Below are 19391 nucleotides of genomic sequence, written 5' to 3'. Positions count from 1 at the left end.
AGCATCACACCCAGACCTACCCCATTCCTGCATTTCCCATAGATGACCCACCTAGCCTGCATATCTCTGGACATTATGGAGCAATTTAGCACGGCCAATCCACCCTAACCTGCACATCTATGGACTGTAGGAGGAAACTGGAGCACCCAGAGGAAACGCGGGCAGATACGGGGAGAATATGCAGAATCCACACAAGCAGTCTGAAGTCGAACCCATGTCCCGAGCACTGTGAGGCATCAGTGCTAATTACTGAGCCGTCCAAAAGATTTCTAGGTGCAGCAAAATGGAATTCGGATGTAAAAATGTTGGCAAAAGATCCTTTCCACTTAGAGCTCCCCCCAGCCAATGTCTGCCCCTCATCAAACACCCAGTCGTGGTGTCATTTCTGTTTGTGGGAGCTTGATGTGTGTAATTTGGCTGTCACATGCCCTACCTTATAACAGTAACAGTGCATCATTGAAAAAAAGTATGTCAGCGGCAGTTCACGTGTTTTGAGACATCTGCTGGTCGTGAATATGCAGCATAATGCAAGCTCCTGCCTTTCTCCCATCCTCCTCCCACCATCTTCCTGTCTACTACAACCAGTAGTGACTGTCACTGGATTGTGAAACCGCTCACTTACAGAGTCAGAGCGTCATACAGCACGGAAACAAATCCTTTGGTCCAACCAGTCCATGCCGAGAAAGATCCCAAACTAAACTGGTCCCACCTGCATGTGTTCGGCCCATATCCCTCCAAACCTTTCCTATCCATGTACTTCCTGAAATGTCTTTGAAATGTTATAACTATATCCACATCCATGTCTTCCTCTGGAAGTTCATTCCACATACAAACCATTCTCTGTGTAAAAGAATTGCATCTCATGTCCTTTTTAGAATCTTTCTCCTCTCATCTTAAAAATATGCCCCCGAGTCCTGAAATCCCTTACCCTCGGGGAAAGCCACCTGCCATTCATTTTATCTCTACCCCTCATTATTTTATAAACCTCAATAAGGCCACACTTCGACCTCCAGTGAAAAATGTTCCAGCCTCTGCTCATAACTCAAACCCTCCATTTCCAGTAACATTCTGGTAAACCTCTTCTGAGCCCTGTCCAGCTTAATAATATCCTTCCTATAACAGGGTGACCAGAACTGGACACAGTACTCCAGTACAACTTCAACATAACTTCCCAGCTCCTATGCACAAAGGTCTGAGAATGAAAGCATGCACACGAGCCATGCGGCACGGTGGCTCAGTGGTTAGCACTGCTGCCTCACAGCGCCAGGGACCCAGGTTCAATTCTCACCTCGGGCGACTGTCTGTGTGGAGTTTTCACATTCTCTCTGTGCCTGCGTGAGTTTACTCCGGGTGCTCTGGTTTCCTCCCACAATCCCAAGATGTGCAGGTTAGTTGAATTGGCCATGCTAAATTGCGCGTAATGTTCAGCGATGTGTACGCTAGATGCATGGGTCAGGGGTAAATGTAGGGTAGGGAAATGGTTTTGGGTAGGATACTCTTCAGAGGGTTGGTGTGGAATTATTGGGCCAGAGGGCCTGTTTCCACACTGGAGGGATTCTATGAAACATCCTATCGACATGTGATGCAAACTTCAAAGGATTATGTACCTGAACCCGAAGTTCTCTCCGTTTACAACACTACCCAAGACGTCACAATTAACTGTATGAGTCCTGCCCTTGTTTGTTTGACCAAAATGCAGCAACTGGCACTTATCCAAATTAAACTCCAACTGCTACACCTCAGCCCATTGACCTGAATGATAAAGACCTCTTTGTAATCTTAGCTGACTTCTTTTGCTGTTCACTGGGCCACCAATTGTGGTGTCATCGACAAACGTACAAACCCTACCTTCTATATTCCTATCGAAATCATTTATATAATTGACAGCCAAACATTAATCACTGTTGGAGGGTAACTGGCAACACGAGTTGCAGAAGGCAGAATTTCCTCGATCCAGGGGCTGAGGAGTTGGCTTTCGGCCGAGGGAACTGAGGCGCGAGTGACCAGAAACAAAAAAATGCTGAGCTTCTCGTTCATTTTTTAAAAAAAAATAGATTCTCGGCCCAGCCATTGCCAAGGAAACAGGAAGGTTCGAAGCGAACGGCCTGACCGCCCTGAAACGAGAAGCACACTGTCCGCCTGCTGGTATCCATACTCTGGCTGACCAATCGCAAGAAGTGGAGTTCCGGGAGAGGAGACGTTCCTATCCATTTGCTGCTGAAGAATTCGAATCAAATGAATTCCCCCCTTGCTCTGGTGCAGTGTTTTCCAAACAGGTGACTCTGTCTGACAACGTTCTCCATTCGCGCTGTCAATTTTTATTGTTTCCTTAACCCCTGCAATTTTAGCAACCGTCTCAGTGGCTGACCGTTTCTCTCCCCTTTTCCAGATGCAGTGTGACCTGTTCGAGGACCAAGTGAGTACTTCCCCCCCGCACCCCCCTCCCCAGCTGTTCAGCGTTTCCTTCTCCACATTTGCTTGGGACGTTTGGAGGGCACGGGGCCACCCTGCTCAGCTCATGGCTGCAAGCCCAGGACCCAAGAGACTAGAGAGTTGATTGGTTAAAGATGCCGCAGAAAATTATATCTTTGAGTGCGGTGATGAACAAAAGCGAAGTGCAAATTCTCAATTTTTTCTTTCAGTCAGAAGTCACGTGGCACCAGGTTATAGTCCAGCAGCTTTCTGTAAGATTGTAAGCTTTTGGAGCCCTGCTCCTTCATCAGGCGAAGTGGAGGGAGACGCACAGGCACAGAATATATAGGCGGCGAGATCATGGCAAGATAATTGCAGGTAGTTCAGAATACCAACAGATAGTGTTAGTGCAGTGTTGACAGGCTGAATAACAAGTCTTTGCAGATAACCAAGAGTTCAGGAGATTAATAGAAACGGTTATGAGTAAGCTGTTGTCAGCTGAATAGCCAGTGAAGGGATGAACTCATTAATTAAGGCAGAGGAATAATTACAAATAATCGAAAATAAGGTGGTGTGAGAGACAAACCGATTGGCTGCAGTAACATCACAATCACATGACGAGGGTAATAAGCAATCTAAAACTATGCAAACTAATTCGGGCAGAGAGATAATCACGTAATCAAGGTAATGGTGTCAAAACAGGATAGATTTTACCAACACAGAATAGGGTGGTGTTATATCTTTTTTAAATCTTCCATGGGATGTGGCTGTCGAAGGCAAGGCTGCCATTTGTTGCCCAATCCTAACTGCCCTTGAACTGAGTGGCTTACCAAGCTGTTTGAGAGGGCATTTAAGAGTCAAGCATGGGCCTGGAGTCACATGCAGGCCAGGCCGGGTAAGTAAAGGACATGAGCGATCCTGGTGGGCACTAATGAGAATCAGTGATTGTTCTCCTGGTCATGGTTACCTTTCGATTCCACATTGTGTTCATGACTTCCAGTCCCTGCCTCACAGCGCCAGGGACCTGGGTTCGATTCTAGCCTCAGTCTGCGTGGAGTTTGCACATTCGCCCCGTGTCTGTGTGGGTTTCCTCCCACAGTCCAAAGCTGTGCTGGTCAGGTGGGTTGGCCATGCTAAATTGCCCATCGTGTCCAGGGATGTGCGAGGCGAGGTGGATTAGCCATGGGAAGTGGGGAGTAATGGGGTGGCCTGCTCTTTGTAGGGTCAGTGTGGGATGAATGGCCTGCTTCCCCTCAGTGGGATTCTGTGAATAGAATTGATTAACTAATTGGACGTGGTAGCATTCAAACCCATGTCTCTCCAACAAATTACCCTGATTTACTAGACCAGTGATATTACAACTGTGCCACCATTTCTCCCAGTGTTACAGAGATTTGTATAAAATAGGAAAGTACAATGGCTTAGCATCGACTACCAGGGGATGGTACTAGAACAAGGGAGGGGAACTGACGGTGATAAAACTCTGGGGAGCTGTCTTTCTTTCTGCCAGTCTTGTTGCTGGGCACAGTCACGGCAGGTCAAGTGTGAATTGCAGGGTGCCCACAAAAGCACTGCCCTCTCTCTGCCCTGCAGGATCGGCCCACCCTACGGAAGACGTTGAAGAAAACCCGGACATTCATGGTGGACGGCGTGGAGGTCAGCGTCACAACCTCGAAGGTGGTCAGCGAGGATGACAAGAAGGACCGAGACATGCGGTCAGCCAGGTAAGGAGCCCGCAACACTGTGATCGCGATAGCCCCCAAAACCATGTCTCCTTCCCCCTCTCCTGTCCAGGGGCTCGGAGTGGTAAGACACGCTCCAGGGCAGCTGGAGGTATTGAGCTCGTTCACTGAGGGGCTGAGTGTGCTTTCTCCTGTCCCCTTGTGCCACTTCTGTGTAACTCATTGATGTGGATCAGTTGACAATTTCTGAAGCATAGCCAGGAAGCTCTTTCTCTGCTCTCCACCCAACTTATAGGAACGTAGGTGCAGGAGGAGGCCATTCAGCCCCTCGTGACAATTCCGTCATTCAACGAGATCATAGCTGATCTGTGGTCTCAAACTCCAGACTCGAGATCACATATCTCTTTGCTCAATGAAATCTTCGATTTAAAATGACCAACTGGATCCAGCATCCACTGCTGGTTGTGGAAGAGAGTTCCAAATCGCGACCACCCTCTGTGTATGTAGAAGGGATTCCCAACATCTCTCCTGAACAGTTCCACCCTAATTCTTAGTCTCTGCTCCCTCATTCTGGAATCTCCGACCAGTGGAAATGGATTATGTTTATTGGCCCTGTCTTTGCCTGGACGTGGAACTTGTTAGGAGGCAGTAACTCCCATGCCCTCTTCCCCCATCTGGTACCCGTAGCCCGTCCTCTTGTCAGGCCAGGCATTCGGAGGTGTAACGGGCGGCACAGTGGCTCAGTGGTTAGCACTGCTGCCTCACGGCGCCAGGGACTCAGGTTCGATTCCAGCTTCAGGAGATTGTCTGCATGGAGTTTGCACGTTCTCCCCAGTGTCTGCATGGGTTTCCGCCAACAGTCCAAAGCTGCGCACGTTCGGGTTGGATTGGCTGTGCTGAATTGTCCCGTAGTGCCCAGGAATGTGCAGGCCAGATGGATTAGTCATGGGGGGACATGCAGGATTGCAGGGATAGGGTCGGGGGTGGGTCTGGGTGGGATGTCCTTCGGAGGGTCGGTGTGGACTCAATGGGCTGAAGGGCCTGCTTCCACACTGGAGGGATTGTGTGATTCTAACCTGATTTGCAACAGGCGACAGGAGCTACGGGAACTCCGACTCTTGCAGAAAGAGGAGCAGCGTCTGCAAAGCCAACTCGACCAGAAGCTGCAGCAACAACGCGAGCACATGATCCGCCAAATTGAGCAGGAAATGATGGTGAGCCGGACAGCGGGATAGGGGAGCGGCTGGACCAGAGGGGTGGGGGAGATGGGTGTACGCGGTGTGAGGATTGTTTGCTGAGGAAGAAGCTGGTGGGCTCCAGGGGTGCATTTCCTGCTGGAAGCCACTTTGTGTGAAGCTTGAGCCTCATCACTCTGACTGACTCTGTGAGGGTGACCCTCTCAGCCTCACCAAAGTCTTTCCTTCTAACCCGAACCTTCAAACGTAGGTGGATATTATCTAACTGTTTGCTCCCCCTTCACCTCAACATCACGTTTGTTGGAGAGTGGAAGGAGCTTTACTCTGTATCTAACCCCGTGCTGTCCCTGTCCTGGGAGTGTTTGATGGGGGCAGGGTAGAGGGAGCTTTACTCTGTATCTAACCCCGTGCTGTCCCTGTCCTGGGAGTGTTTGATGGGGGGACAGTGTAGAGAGAGCTTTACTCTGTATCTAACCCTGTGCTGTCCCTGTCCTGGCAGTGTTTGATGGGGGCAGGATAGAGGGAGCTTTACTCTGTATCTAACCCCGTGGTGTCCCTGTCCTGGGAGTGTTTGATGGGGGACAGTGTAGAGAGAGCTTTACTCTGTATCTAACCCCGTGCTGTCCCTGTCCTGGGAGTGTTTGATGGGGGACAGTGTAGAGGGAGCTTTACTCTGTATCTAACCCCGTGCTGTCCCTGTCCTGGAAGTGTTTGATGGGGGACAGTGTAGAGAGAGCTTTACTCTGTATCTAACCCCGTGCTGTCCCTGTCCTGGGAGTGTTTGATGGGGGACAGTGTAGAGGGAGCTTTACTCTGGATCTAACCCCGTGCTGTCCCTGTCCTGGAAGTGTTTGATGGGGGACAGTGTAGAGAGAGCTTTACTCTGTATCTAATCCCGTGCTGTCCCTATCCTGGGAGCGTTTGATGAGGGACAGTGTAGAGAGAGCTTTACTCTGTATCTAACCCCATGCTGTCCCTGTTCTGGGAGCATTTGATGGGGACAGTGTAGAGAGAGCTTTACTTTGTGTCTACCCCCATGCTGTCCCTGCCCTGAGAGTGTTTGATGGGGGGTCAGTGTAGAGGGAGCTTTACTCTGTATCGAACCCTGTGCTGTCCCTGTCCTGGGAGTGTTTGATGGGGGGACAGTGTAGAGGGAGCTTTACTCTGTATCTAACCCTGTGCTGTCCCTGTCCTGGGAGTGTTTGATGGGGGACAGTGTAGAGAGAGCTTTACTCTGTATCTAACCCGTGCTGTCTCTGTCCGAGGAGTGTTTGATGGGGGACAGTGTAGAGGGAGCTTTACTCTGTATCTAACCCCGTGCTGTCCCTGTCCTGGGAGTGTTAGATGGGGGACAGTGTAGAGAAAGCTTTACGCTGTATCTAACCCCGTGCTGTCCCTGTCCTGGGAGTGTTAGATGGGGGACAGTGTAGAGAAAGCTTTATGCTGTATCTAACCCCGTGCTGTCCCTGTCCTGGGAGTGTTTGATGGAGGACAGTGTAGAGAGAGCTTTACTCTGTATCTAACCCCGTGTTATCCCTGTCCTGGGAGTATTTGATGGGGGGGTCAGTGCAGAGGGAGCTTTACTCTGTATCTAACCTTGCGCTGTCCCTGTCCTGGGGACTGTTTGATGGGGACAGTGTAGAGGGAGCTTTACTATGTATCTAACCCCGCGCTGTCCCTGTCCTGGGATTATTTGATGGGTGACAGTGTAAAGGGAGCTTTACTCTGTAGGTAACGTGGAGATTTATCCACTTTTATGCATTTTAAGACATCCAGCACTTCCTCCTCTGTGATATGGACATTTTTCAAGATGTCACCATCTATTTCCTGACATTCTATATCTTCTAAGTCCTTTTCCACAGTAAACACTTATGCAAAGTACTCATTTAGTATCTCCCCCATCTCCTGTGGCTCCACACAAAGGCTGCCTTGCTGATCTTTGAGAGGCCCTATTCTCTCCCTAAGACCTGATCAGGTGTCCCTTAGATCTCAGTGGGAAGCTAGAGTAGTGGTTGCTGGGTGTCTTACTGAGATATTTGTGTCATCGATAGTCACAGGTGAGGTGCCGGAAGACTGGAGGTTGGCAAACGTGGTGCCACTGTTTAAGAAAAGTGGTAAGGACAAGACAAGGAACTATAGCCCGGTGAGCCTGACCTCGGTGGTGGGCAAGTTGTTGGAGGGAATCTGAGGGACAGGATGTACATGTATTTGGAAAGGCAAGGACTGTTTCGGGATAGTCAACATGGCTTTGTGCGTGGGAAATCATGTCTCACAAACTTGATTGAGTTTTTTGAAGAAGTAATAAAGAGAATTGATGAGAGCAGAGCGGGAGATGTGATCTATATGGACTTCAGTAAGGCGTTCGACAAGGTTCTCCATGGGAGACTGGTTAGCAAGGTTAGATCTCATGGAATACAGGGAGAACTAGCCATTTGGATACAGAACTGGCTCAAAGGTAGAAGACAGAGGGTGGTGGTGGAGGGTTGTTTTTCAGACTGGAGGCCTGTGACCAGTGGAGTGGCACAAGAATCGGTGCTGGGTCCTCTACTTTTCATCATTTATATAAATGATTTGGATGTGAGAAAAAGATGTATAGTTAGTAAGTTTGCTGATGACAACAAAATTGGAGGTGTAGTGGACAGCGAAGAAGCTGACTTCAGATTACAACAGGATCTTGATCAGGTGGGCCAATGGGCTGAGAAGTGGCAGATGGTGTTTAATTTAGATAAATGCGAGGTGCTGCATTTTGGGAATTAAATCTTAGCAGGACTTATACACTTAATCGCCAGGTACTAGAGAGTGTTGCTGAACAAAGAGACCTTGGAGTGCAGGTTCATAGCTCCTTGAAAATGGAGTTGCAGGTAGATAGGATAGTGAAGATGGCGTTTGGTATGCTTTCCTTTATTGGTAGGAGTATTTAGTACAGGAGTTGAGAGGTCATGTTGCAACTGTACAGGACATTGGTTTGGCCGCTGTTGGAATATTGTGTGCAATTCTGGTCTCCTTCATATCGGAAAGATGTTGTGAAACTTGAAAGGGTTCAGAAAGGATTTACAAGGATGTTGCCATGGTTGGAGGATTTGAGTAGGGAGAGGATGAATAGGCTATGGGCAGTTTTCCCTGGAGCATCGGAGGCTGAGGGGTGACTTTATAGAGGTTTATAAAATCACGAGGGGCGTTGATATGAAAAATAGACAAAGTCTTTTCTCAGGGGTGGGGGAGTCCAGAACAAGAGGGCATAGGTTTAGGGTGAGAGGGGAAAGATATAAAAAGGACCTAAGAGGTAACTTTTTCACATAAAGGGTGGTATGTGTCTGGAATGATCTGCCAGAGGAAGTGGTGGAGGTGAGTACAATTGCAACATTTAAAAGGCATCTGGATGGGTATATGAATAGGAAGGGTTTGGAGGGATATGGGCCAGGTGTTGGCAGGTGGGACTGGATTGGGTTAGGATATCTGGGTAGGCATGGACGGATTGGACCGAAGGGTCTGTTTCTGTGCTGTACATCTCTATAACTTAATGAACCCCATACTGACCCTGTCCTGGGGAGTGTGTGATGGGGAGGGGGTAGAGAGAGCTTTCCTCTGTATCTAACCGTGGGAGTGTGTGATGGGGAGGGGGTAGAGAGAGCTTTCCTCTGTATCTAACCGTGGGAGTGTGTGATGGGTAGGGGGGAAGAGAGAACTTTCCTCTGCATCTAATCCTGGGAGTGTGCGATTGGGAGGGGTGAGAGAGAGCTTTCCTCTGTATCTAACCCTGGGAGTGTGTGATAGGGTGGGGGGAGAGAGAGCTTTCCTCTGTATCTAACCATGGGAGTGTGTGATGGGGAGGGGGGAGAGAGAGCTTTCCTCTGTATCTAACCCTGGGCGTGTGCGATGGGGAGGGGGGAGAGAGAGCTTTCCTCTGTTTCTAACCCTGGGCGTGTGTGATGGGGAGGGGGGAGAGAGAGCTTTCCTCTGTATCTAACCCTGGGAGTGTGCGATGGAGAGGGGGGAGAGAGAGCTTTCCTCTGTATCTAACCCTGGGAGTGTGCGATGGAGAGGGGGGAGAGAGAGCTTTCCTCTGTATCTAACCCTGGGAGTGTGCGATGGGGAGGGGGGAGAGAGAGCTTTCCTCTGTATCTAACCCTGGGCGTGTGCGATGGGGAGGGGGGAGAGAGAGCTTTCCTCTGTATCTAACCCTGGGAGTGTGCGATGGGGAGGGGGGTGGGTAGAGAGAGCTTTCCTCTCCTGTATGTTCCCTGTGTTTTTTATACCTGGACAGAATAAGAAGCAATATTATGACAATGAGATTGAGAACCTGGAGCGACATTACAGACAGATGATTGATCGATTGGAACAAGACTATGCCAACCGTCTGCGCGATGAAGCAAAACGCCTGAAAGCACTGCAAGCGAAAGAATTCTCAAAACAACGGCAATCACTGAAGGACAAAAAGCAAGTAAGAGTTTCTTTATCACCTTTGCTTTTGTTTAATGTTACTGCACAGACCATTGACAAACATTACAGCTAAACCTTTCAGTTCTGAGTAAAGGTCTCTCTACACTGTCCCCCATCAAACACTCGCGGGACAGGGACAGCACGGGGTTAGATACAGAGTAAAGCTCTCTCTACACTGTTCCCCATCAAACACTCCCCAGGACAGGGACAGCACGGGGTTAGATACAGAGTAAAGGTCTCTCTACACTGTCCCCCCATCAAACACTCGCGGGACAGGGACAGCACAGGGTTAGATACAGAGTAAAGCTCTGTCTACACTGTCCCCCATCAAACACTCCCAGGACAGGGACAGCACGGGGTTAGATACAGAGTAAAGGTCTCTCTACACTGTCCCCCCATCAAACACTCGCGGGACAGGGACAGCACGGGGTTAGATACAGAGTAAAGCTCTCTCTACACTGTCCCCCATCAAACACTCGCGGGACAGGGACAGCACGGGGTTAGATACAGAGTAAAGCTCTCTCTACACTGTCCCCCCATCAAACACTCCCAGGACAGGGACAACACGGGGTTAGATACAGAGTAAAGCTCTGTCTACAGTGTCCCCCATCAAACACTCCCAGGACAGGGACAGCACGGGGTTAGATACAGAGTAAAGCTCTCTCTACACTGTCCCCCCATCAAACACTCCCAGGACAGGGACAACACGGGGTTAGATACAGAGTAAAGCTCTCTCTACACTGTCCCCCATCAAACACTCCCAGGACAGGGACAGCACGGGGTTAGATACAGAGTAAAGCTCTCTCTACACTGTCCCCCCATCAAACACTCCCAGGTCAGGGACAGCACGGGGTTAGATACAGAGTAAAGCTCTCTCTACACTGTCCCCCATCAAAGACTCGCAGGACAGGGACAGCACAGGGTTAGATACAGAGTAAAGGTCTCTCTACACTGTCCCCCATCAAACACTCCCAGGACGGGGACAGCATGGAGTTAGATACAGAGTAAAGCTCTCTCTACACTGTCACCCCATCACACACTCCCAGGACAGGGACAGCACGGGGTTAGATACAGAGTAAAGCTCCCTCTGCACTGTCCCTATCAACATCCCAGTCTAGGTAAAACATGGTGGGAAGGCTGTCCCAAAGTATTTGTCCCCAGGCTGGCTCCTTCATGCTGTTGTAAACTTCACCTGCATGACTGGGGGTACCAACAGGTTCATCGTTAAACGTTTCCCCACACACTGAGAAACGCACATGTCACTAGTTCAAAACTCAAAAACCCTAACTTCAAAACAAATGACATTAAGATCTATTTGTACATATATCTCAAAGTCTGCATCACTAGGGTTACTTTTGCGTCATTCCCAGGAACAAGAATTCATCCAGAAGCAACAACAGGAGCTGAATGAGAGACTTCAAATGATTGTTCAGGAACGGAAGACCAAAATATCCTCCACAGACTTTGAGCGGCTGATGAGGGGACAGCAGCTCAAGAGAGGTGAGAACTCGCAGCTCCAAAGGGTAATCAGATCCATCTAAATCCAGGTCAACCAGCCGATGTTGCAGTCCCCCAACACAGACAGTGGGGCACTGCCTTGATAAATGATTGTTGTTGTTGTCACACAGCGCTGTGCACTCAAAGGTTTGGAAAAGTCCATTACTCTCGGGTGAGATGTGAAAACAGATCCTTAATCAGAAAGGGGATTTGAGAATTATGGGGCAAGTGGAGTTGAGGATTATCAGGTCAGGCAGAATCTCGGAGGAATGGCGGAGCAGACTCGATGGGCTGAATGGCCTATTCTGCTCCGATGTCTTGAAGTTGCAGAGATTGGATTTCAAATCAACAAATGCAGAAAGGCGGTTCCCACGGCTGGGTGAGGAATTTCACATGGCGTTGCAGTATTCGTGCCTTGAAAGCACACTGGTCAGCTGGAGGAGAGTTTGAAATTACACAACTTACGAAGTACAGAGATCAGTCAGTCAGTCAAGAGTGTTCCCAGAACACTGCACCCACCCACACAGAAACACACACAGGCACACACACAGAAGCACACAGAGACACGCACATTCACACACACACAGGTACGCACATTCACACACTCGCAAACACATACACACGCAAACTCACACACACACACACACAAATGTTTTAAGTGCTCACATGTGGCAATGGTGCTGGTTTGCCTGTCTGGATAGTTTACCATATCTCCTGTCTTCCCTGTTCTCTCCCCATCTCCTTCCTATGTCTTTCTCCCCTATCACTCTGCCCAATCTCTCTCCCCTGTCTCTTTCTGTCCCCTGTCTCTGTTCCCGTCTGTCTCTATCTCTCTCCCTGCTGACCTCTTTGCCCTGTCTTTCCCCTTATCTCTCTGCCCTGTCTTTACCCCTTGTCTCTCTCCCTCCCGTCACTCTCCCCTGTTTCTCCCGTCTCTGTCCCCCGTCTCTTCTCTCGCCGTGTCTCTCCCTGTTTCTCCTCGTCTCTCTCTCTCTCTCGCTCTCTCCCCCATGTCTCTGTCTCTCCCCCTCCCCTATTTCTTGTTCTCCCCTGTTTTTCCACTGTCTTTCTCTCCCCTCACTCTTTCCCCCACCTATCTCTCTCTCTTTCTCTCTTTCTCCCTGTCCCCCTCCTCTCTTTCCCCTGTCTCTCCCCCATCTGTCTCTCCCCTGTGTCTGTCCTCCCTCCCTCTCTCTCCCTCTCCATCCTGTGTGCTGCAGAGCGTGAGGCAGTGGTCTGGGATGTGGAGCAGCGCCACCTCCAGGAAAAATACTATCTATTCAAGCAGCAGGTCAAGGAGCAGTGCTCACTGCAGAGGCAGCTGTTGTTAAAGCGACACGACAAGGTGAGCCAGCGATACCGGGAATCCCGGCGATGGGGATTCAGTTCCGTCCATGCTCGGCCTCCTCAGGATTTGAGCTGAGGTGGGTCTGGCTGAACCTGGATCCAAATGGCTGTCAGTGTCGCTGGCTGTCTCTCCAAATAGAGTCATAGAGGTGTACAGCACAGAAACAGACCCTTCGGTCCAACCCATCCGTGCCGACCAGATATCCCAACCCAATCTAATCCCACCTGCCAGCACCCGGCCCATATCCCTCCAAACCCTTCCTATTCATATACCCATCCAAATGCCTCTTAAATGTTGTCATTGTACCAGCCTCCACCACTTCTTCTGGCAGCTCATTCCACACACGTACCACCCTCTGTGTGAAAAGGTTGCCCCTTAGGTCTGTTTTAAATCTTTCCCCTCTCACCCTAAACCTTTACCCTCTAGTTTTGGACTCACCCACCCCAGGGAAAAGACTTTATCTTTTTATCAAATCTGTGCCCTTCATGACTTTATAAACCTCTATAAGACTACCCCTCAGCCTTCGACACTCCAGGCAAAACAGCCCCAGCGAATTCAGCCTCTCCCTAAAGCTCAAACCCTCCAACCTTGGCAATATCCTTGGAAATCTTTTCTGAACCCTTTCAAGTTTCCGATAGGAAGGAAACCAGAATTGCACGAAATCTCCTTAACCACAGTGTACAGAGGCACACACCGGGGTGCCTGTTTCATATTGGTGTATGTAGCTGTCATCGCCGATGGGCCTCTGCTGTCTCTATCCAGTCCTCGACTGGTTGCGCTTGGGGCAGTGCCCTGTTTTTGCCACACCTCAGTGCCAAGCAATGCCCCTTGTTGCCACCCTGTGTTGGCATAGTCTGGTGCATTCCTGATTTCTGCACATCCGACGGGACTCCACCGGCTGGGTGTGGAAAGGGTGTCTCTTGTTATGGGAGAATCTAGAACTCGGGGTCCCTGTTAAAAAGCCCCCATTTAAAACAGAGGTGAGGATACTCTTTCAGATGCCGTTGACTTGCCATCTCTAATTGCCCGCTGTAACTCCCCCCCCTGTTGAAAAGGTGGGGGTGAGCCTCCTTCTTGAGCTGCTGCAGTCTGTGTGGTGTAGGGACCCCCGCACAGCGCCGTTATGGAGGGAGTTCCAGGATTTTGACCCAGTGACACTGAAGGAACAATTGAGTTTGCACTGTCCTCTGAGACAGTTCTGGGAAGCCACTCAGTCCAAGGGCAGTCAGGAACGGACAACGAATGTTGACCTTAAAAGGATAAAATAAAATGGTCTTGTGCACCAATCCAGGCCACTCCCCCAACATGTTGCCCCCACACCTGTTCCTGCCTTTGTGCTCCCCTGCCAGAGAGGCAGGCCATGGGTCAGCCTAAAATATGCCAAAAAATGTGGTGCTCCAAAAGCACAGCCAGTCAGGCAGCATCTGAGGAGCAGGAGAGTCGATGTTTTGAGCATAAGCTCTTCATCCTGATAAAGCGGGGGAGGCGGGTAGATGGTCGGGAATCTCTGTGGGAAGAGTGGAAGGATCCCATTTTGCGACCCGCCATGATTCTCCTCATTTTCGGGTATGGGTCAGTGTAAAGAGCTGCTGCTTTCCCCTCTCTCGCAGGAGACAGAGAGAATGGCCCACGACCACGGTAACCTCCTCGAGGACCTGAGGAACCAGCAGGCACAGGAGAGGGCCCGACTGCCAAAGATGCAGCGCCAGGATGCCAAGGCCAGGCTGAACCTCTTCAAGCAGAGCCTGAAGATCAAGGCTGTTGGCGCGGTGGAGCAGAGGGAACTCGTCAAACAGGTCAGCCAATCCACCCTACCTCTTACGCCTCTCCTTGTATCACAAGCCAAGAGTGACGAGCAGGGTGGAGTCTCAGACACATCTCCAAACTTGCCTACTAAATAAAAAAAGTTTGCATGCAGATGCAGCAAGTAATGATGGAGGCAAATGAAATGTCAGCCTCTATTGCAAGGGACTGTGGGAGTGTACCTACAGGTTGGGAAGTCTTGTGACATGGCGTTGGTGAGACTGCACCGAGAGTAACGCACACAATTTCGGTCTCCTTGCTTAAGAAGGGATGTGCCTTGAATGCAGTTCAGATCGGCTGATTCTCGGGATAAAAAGGGATTTGTCTTCTGAGGCAAAAACAGAAATTGCTGGAAAAGCTCAGCAGGTCTGGCAGCACCGACGTCGAGAGAAATCAGAGTTAACATTTGGGGTCCAGTGACCTTTCCTCAAAACACCTTTCTCTTCTGAGGAAGGACCTGGTCCGTACTTGGAGCTTGAAAGAGTCATTGAAACGCCTGATCCTGAGGGATTAGGCAGGACTGGGCTGAGAGAGTGTCTCTGGAACTAGGGGACGCAGTTTACAACATGGGTGGGGAGGTGGAGATATCGCAATTGAGACAGAGATGAGGAGGAGAACGGACAAGTGCAGTTCAGATCACAATCGGGTCAGTGGTGATCTTCTGGATGGGACAGTCTCCTCAAGGGGCTGAATGGCCGGGACTCCTGCTCCCTATGTTCTTATGAAGTAGCAATGCCTCATCGAGGAAATGTGGTGCAGGAAATCACTACCTGGAGCTCGGGGTTTTCTGTCCGCCTGTCGAAACAGGCAGGTCACTGGAGGCTCAGGTCATCTGGTGGTGGACTCCCACTGAGCCCAGGAACATTACCATGGCCCCCCAACACCATATGGTGATGACAGCAAAGGCGCATCAACATGGGAACTCACTGTATCTCACTGGATGGGGACATGGGAGCCAGACTGATTCCATATTCCCCTCCCACTAGGGAAGCTGCTATCCTGGTCCAGACTGGCTGGGCCAAATAGCCTCATTCGGCATCTGTGCTACCCTAGTGTCCCTGTGGGAAACAGTTCAATACTTGTAACCTTGAGTGACCACCCCCCTCAACACACACACACACACACTCACAGGGCAATGTGCCTCTCGGTACTGCAGTTTGCCATATCCTTGTGACTTTTCCTGAGTAATTCTGGGAGTCTGCCTCTGTTCCTGATGGGCAGATAACATCCACATTGGAACATCGCAGATGTCACAGTTTCAGGTCTTCCCGGACAGACTGGGGAATGGAAACAGGATTGGACGATGTTGAAAATGTCCAGAGTGTGCACATACGCATTTTTACAGACAGGATTATTGAAGGATCAGGGTGAGTATTTGAGGTAAGAGATTAGGTTTATGGGATTAGTGCCAGTATGTGGTCTGGCACATTAACCAGGAAAGAGAATAGAGACGCAATGTCAAATCTTCATCTTCAAGATGTCATTATTGGTCATTGACGTACTTAGTGCTGTTTAGCAAGTGCCGCCCAGTTATGGAATTGCCTGAAATAGTGGACATTTTACTGAGGAACTCAGGGACCCAGCGGTTGTTTTCTCCATGACCTGTCAGAGTTGACTTGCCAAACAGTCGGTGCCCTTTTCCCTGTACCATAAGTTGTTGTGACTGGTTGAAATTTGACATTCTTGTGTGTGTGTGTCCTGACGAGTGCAGGAGGAAAATCGTTGATCGCGTGTCTCTCTTTTCCGTAAAGCTTAAGCACTGTAGCCCGGAACGATTGAGAGTGGAAATTAGTGAGACTGTAATGGAGCTGATACCCCATATCCGCGTTACGTTCGGGGCAATTAGACAGTACAGTCAGGTGTTCGAGTCAGCGTGAGGAATTGTGCTGCATTCAGCAGGCTGGGTTTCTCCTCCATTTACGGGGTGTGTGCCATTGGCAAGGTGGGCATTTCTGGCCAATCCCTAACTGCCCTTGACTGGGTGGCTTGCTCGGCCATTTCAGAGGGCAGCTGAGACCACGTTGCTGTGAGTCACGAGTATGCCAGACTGGGCAAGGACACCAGGTGCTTTTCCCTAAAGGACATGTTATGGAATGGTTTCTGATAACAATCCCGTCGCTCCTTGGCTGCCGTTACTGAGAGAAACCTAACAACCTGTACCAAAATGCACCATGAACTAATATCGGCGGGTTCTCTTGCTAGTTTCTACTTCAGGAAGAGGTTCGTCAGAAAGAGGAGAGGCAACAGCAGCAGCAAAAACACGAGGTTCACCTCCAGGAGCTGCAGAGGCAGTGTGACAGCAACATGGCGGAGTTACAGCACCTTCAGGTAATTCACTACCAAGGCCCACAGAGGTGCCAGGACAATTTGATGCACTCCTTTCTCAGTTTTACACCTTCAGATAGATTGTGACAGAGGTGGGGAGAGAGGTTGGGGAGCAGAGGTTGGGGAATGGTAAAGGAAGCCACAGAGAAGGTCTTTGTGATACTTGAAAGGGTTCACAAAAAATTTAGAAGGATGTTGCCAGGGTTGGAGGGTTTGAGCTACAGCGAGAGGCTGAACAGGCTGGGGCTGCTTTCCCTCGAGTGTCGGAGGCTGAGGGGTGACCTTATAGAGGTTTATGAAATCATGAGGGATGCAGATAGAGTAATTAGTCAAGGTCTATTTTTCCAGATGGGGGAGTCCAAAACTAGAGGGCACAGGTTTAAGGTGAGAGGGAAAAGATTTAAAAGTGACCTAAGGCACAACTAATTCACGCAGAGGGTGGTACGTGTATGGAATGAGCTGCCAGAGGAAGTGGTGGAGGCTGGTACAATTACAACATTTAAAAGGCATCTGGATGGGTATATGAATAGGAAGGGTTTGGAGGGATATGGGCCAAGTGCTGGCAAATGGGACAGGATTAATTTAGGATATCTCTTTGGCATGGGCAATTGGACTGACGGTCTGTTTCCGTGCTGTACATCTCTATGACTAAGTTGGGAAAGAGTCCGTCACGCTGGCACATTGCCCCATACACTGTTGTTTCACAGCTTGTCCTTTGTAGTTCCTCATTCAAAATCTGGGAGCTCCCTCAAGGACTGCATAATTGAAACACTGTACAGCCCAGAGATTCACTGAAGGCGGCTCACCCCTCCCCCAACCGCTTTCTCAAGAGGTGGGAGAGCAGAGCCAACCTGGCCAGCACCTCTCATTGACCGTGTGGCCAACAGAAAGAACTGGCCATCACAGCTTACCGTGGCATTAACCTCTGAGTGCCTTCAGGGTCTGGGATCTCACGGACCATTGAGAAGCTCTGTTGGGATAGAACCCAACCCAGAGGGAACCTCAAATGGACAGCTCCATCTGACACCTAGCTTGTTCAAAGCTAAACATGGAAACGCATCCAGTCGGCTCAGGTGACTGAGTTCTTTGCTCCTTTCCCCAGAGTGAGAAACTGAGCCTCTTGGTCAGTCGGGAGCGAGAGAAGTTGAAGACTCTCGATGAGGAACACACGATGGAACTGAAGGAATGGAGGGAGAGGCTTGTATCTCGCAAAGAGGTAAATATTACATACACACACGCACACATACTGACACAGATGCACACGCACACATCCTGACACACAGTCACACAATACTGACACACACACAAATAAACACACACGGTCACACGCATACTGGCACACACGCACACATACTGACACACGCACACAGATACAGACATACACACAGATAAACACACACGCTGACGCACACAAACACGCACACGTGCACACAGTCACACACATACTGACACACATACAGTCACACATACTAACACACACAAACATAAACACACACTGACACATACACATAGTCACACACATGCACACAAATAAATACATACATTGACGCATACACTGACGCACACAAATAAACACACGCACACACACAGATGCACACACACATAAATAAACATACACTGACACACAATCTCATGCACAGACTCACACACACGCACACACACAAGCACACAGTCTTACACACATACACCACACACACACTCGTTACTCATTCTCCTCTGAGTGCCGACCTCATTAGAATGCCCTTGACTTTAATCACTCAGCCATTGCTGGCCATCCTTCAACCTTCCTTGGCCTCAAGCTCTGAAACTCCCCCCTCGCCAACTCTCTACCTCACTGTAAGAGTATCTGGGCTAGGACGAGTCTCCTGTCTTTTCCCCTTAGCCCTCCAATGGCATCCCTCCTCAGAGCTGATTGTCTAAGCTAACGGTCAGTCCATTCTCATGCCTCCTTACATGGCAGGGGGACTTGTTATCTGTTAATGCTTGCACCTCTCCATTCCCAAAGTCCTCCCAAGTGTTTGCTGAAAAGGATATATAAATCCAAGTTGTTATTGTTTGGAATATTGCATCAGATCAATGTGGCAACCCATTCAGAAGGATGTCACATTCAGCCAACTGAACCCTGTAAGCCCAGGAAAATTAAACATCACCCCAGCCCACCCCATCTCTCTGCAAAAGGAGCAAACTCCCCACAGAGTCTTGCAGCTTCGGAGGCTGGGCAAGGCACCATGCCAATGAAAAGCTGCTTCGTTTTCCCAAGCGGTATAAGGGATCGCTCCTCAAAAAATAATCTCCGAAGAGCTGAGCTATCCCCACATGCATTGGAAAGGGCCTCACTAAAACTTTGTCCCTGATTACCTTTTAATCTCCAGGCCCACCTGAAATAATTCCAGAGAGGCCAATAGCATGTCACCAAGTCACCCTTTATTTACATGCAGAGAGTCCCTGATACAGAGCCAACTCTTCGAGTGAACAGAACCTCCGACCCTTCTGTTTCTGTCTGTCAGCCAGGGCTCATTTCCCCTCCCCCCACCTTGTCTCAGTCAAATCCATCGAACTCAGCACCGCCTTCCTAACCTGCAATCTTCTTCCTGACCTCTCCGCCCCCATCCCAGTCTGACCTATCACCCTCACCTTGACCTCTTTCCACCTATCGCATTTCCGACGCCCCTCCCCCAAGTCCCTCCT

At 49.7% G+C, this 19391-nt stretch overlaps 1 protein-coding gene across 3 annotated transcripts in view; it reads left to right on the top strand.

The window, feature by feature from the left end:
• LOC122542981 (STE20-like serine/threonine-protein kinase) overlaps window positions 1-19391 on the top strand; it is a 54432-nt gene that overhangs the window by 32571 nt on the left and 2470 nt on the right. For all 3 annotated transcript variants that reach the window (XM_087984445.1, XM_087984444.1, XM_087984447.1), the window contains 10 exons: window positions 2055-2276; window positions 2390-2416; window positions 4006-4136; window positions 5185-5308; window positions 9555-9731; window positions 11101-11230; window positions 12448-12572; window positions 14186-14371; window positions 16581-16706; window positions 17806-17919. In XM_087984445.1, the coding sequence (XP_087840571.1) occupies window positions 2055-2276; window positions 2390-2416; window positions 4006-4136; window positions 5185-5308; window positions 9555-9731; window positions 11101-11230; window positions 12448-12572; window positions 14186-14371; window positions 16581-16706; window positions 17806-17919 (1362 nt within the window). The remainder of the gene's footprint in view (window positions 1-2054; window positions 2277-2389; window positions 2417-4005; window positions 4137-5184; window positions 5309-9554; window positions 9732-11100; window positions 11231-12447; window positions 12573-14185; window positions 14372-16580; window positions 16707-17805; window positions 17920-19391) is intronic.

The sequence above is a fragment of the Chiloscyllium plagiosum genome, unplaced genomic scaffold, assembly GCF_037043375.1.
Source record: "Chiloscyllium plagiosum isolate Xiang-an unplaced genomic scaffold, Cpla_swu_hap1 HiC_scaffold_48, whole genome shotgun sequence".
NCBI lineage: Eukaryota > Metazoa > Chordata > Chondrichthyes > Orectolobiformes > Hemiscylliidae > Chiloscyllium > Chiloscyllium plagiosum.
This window is presented reverse-complemented; position numbering and strand designations above follow the sequence as displayed.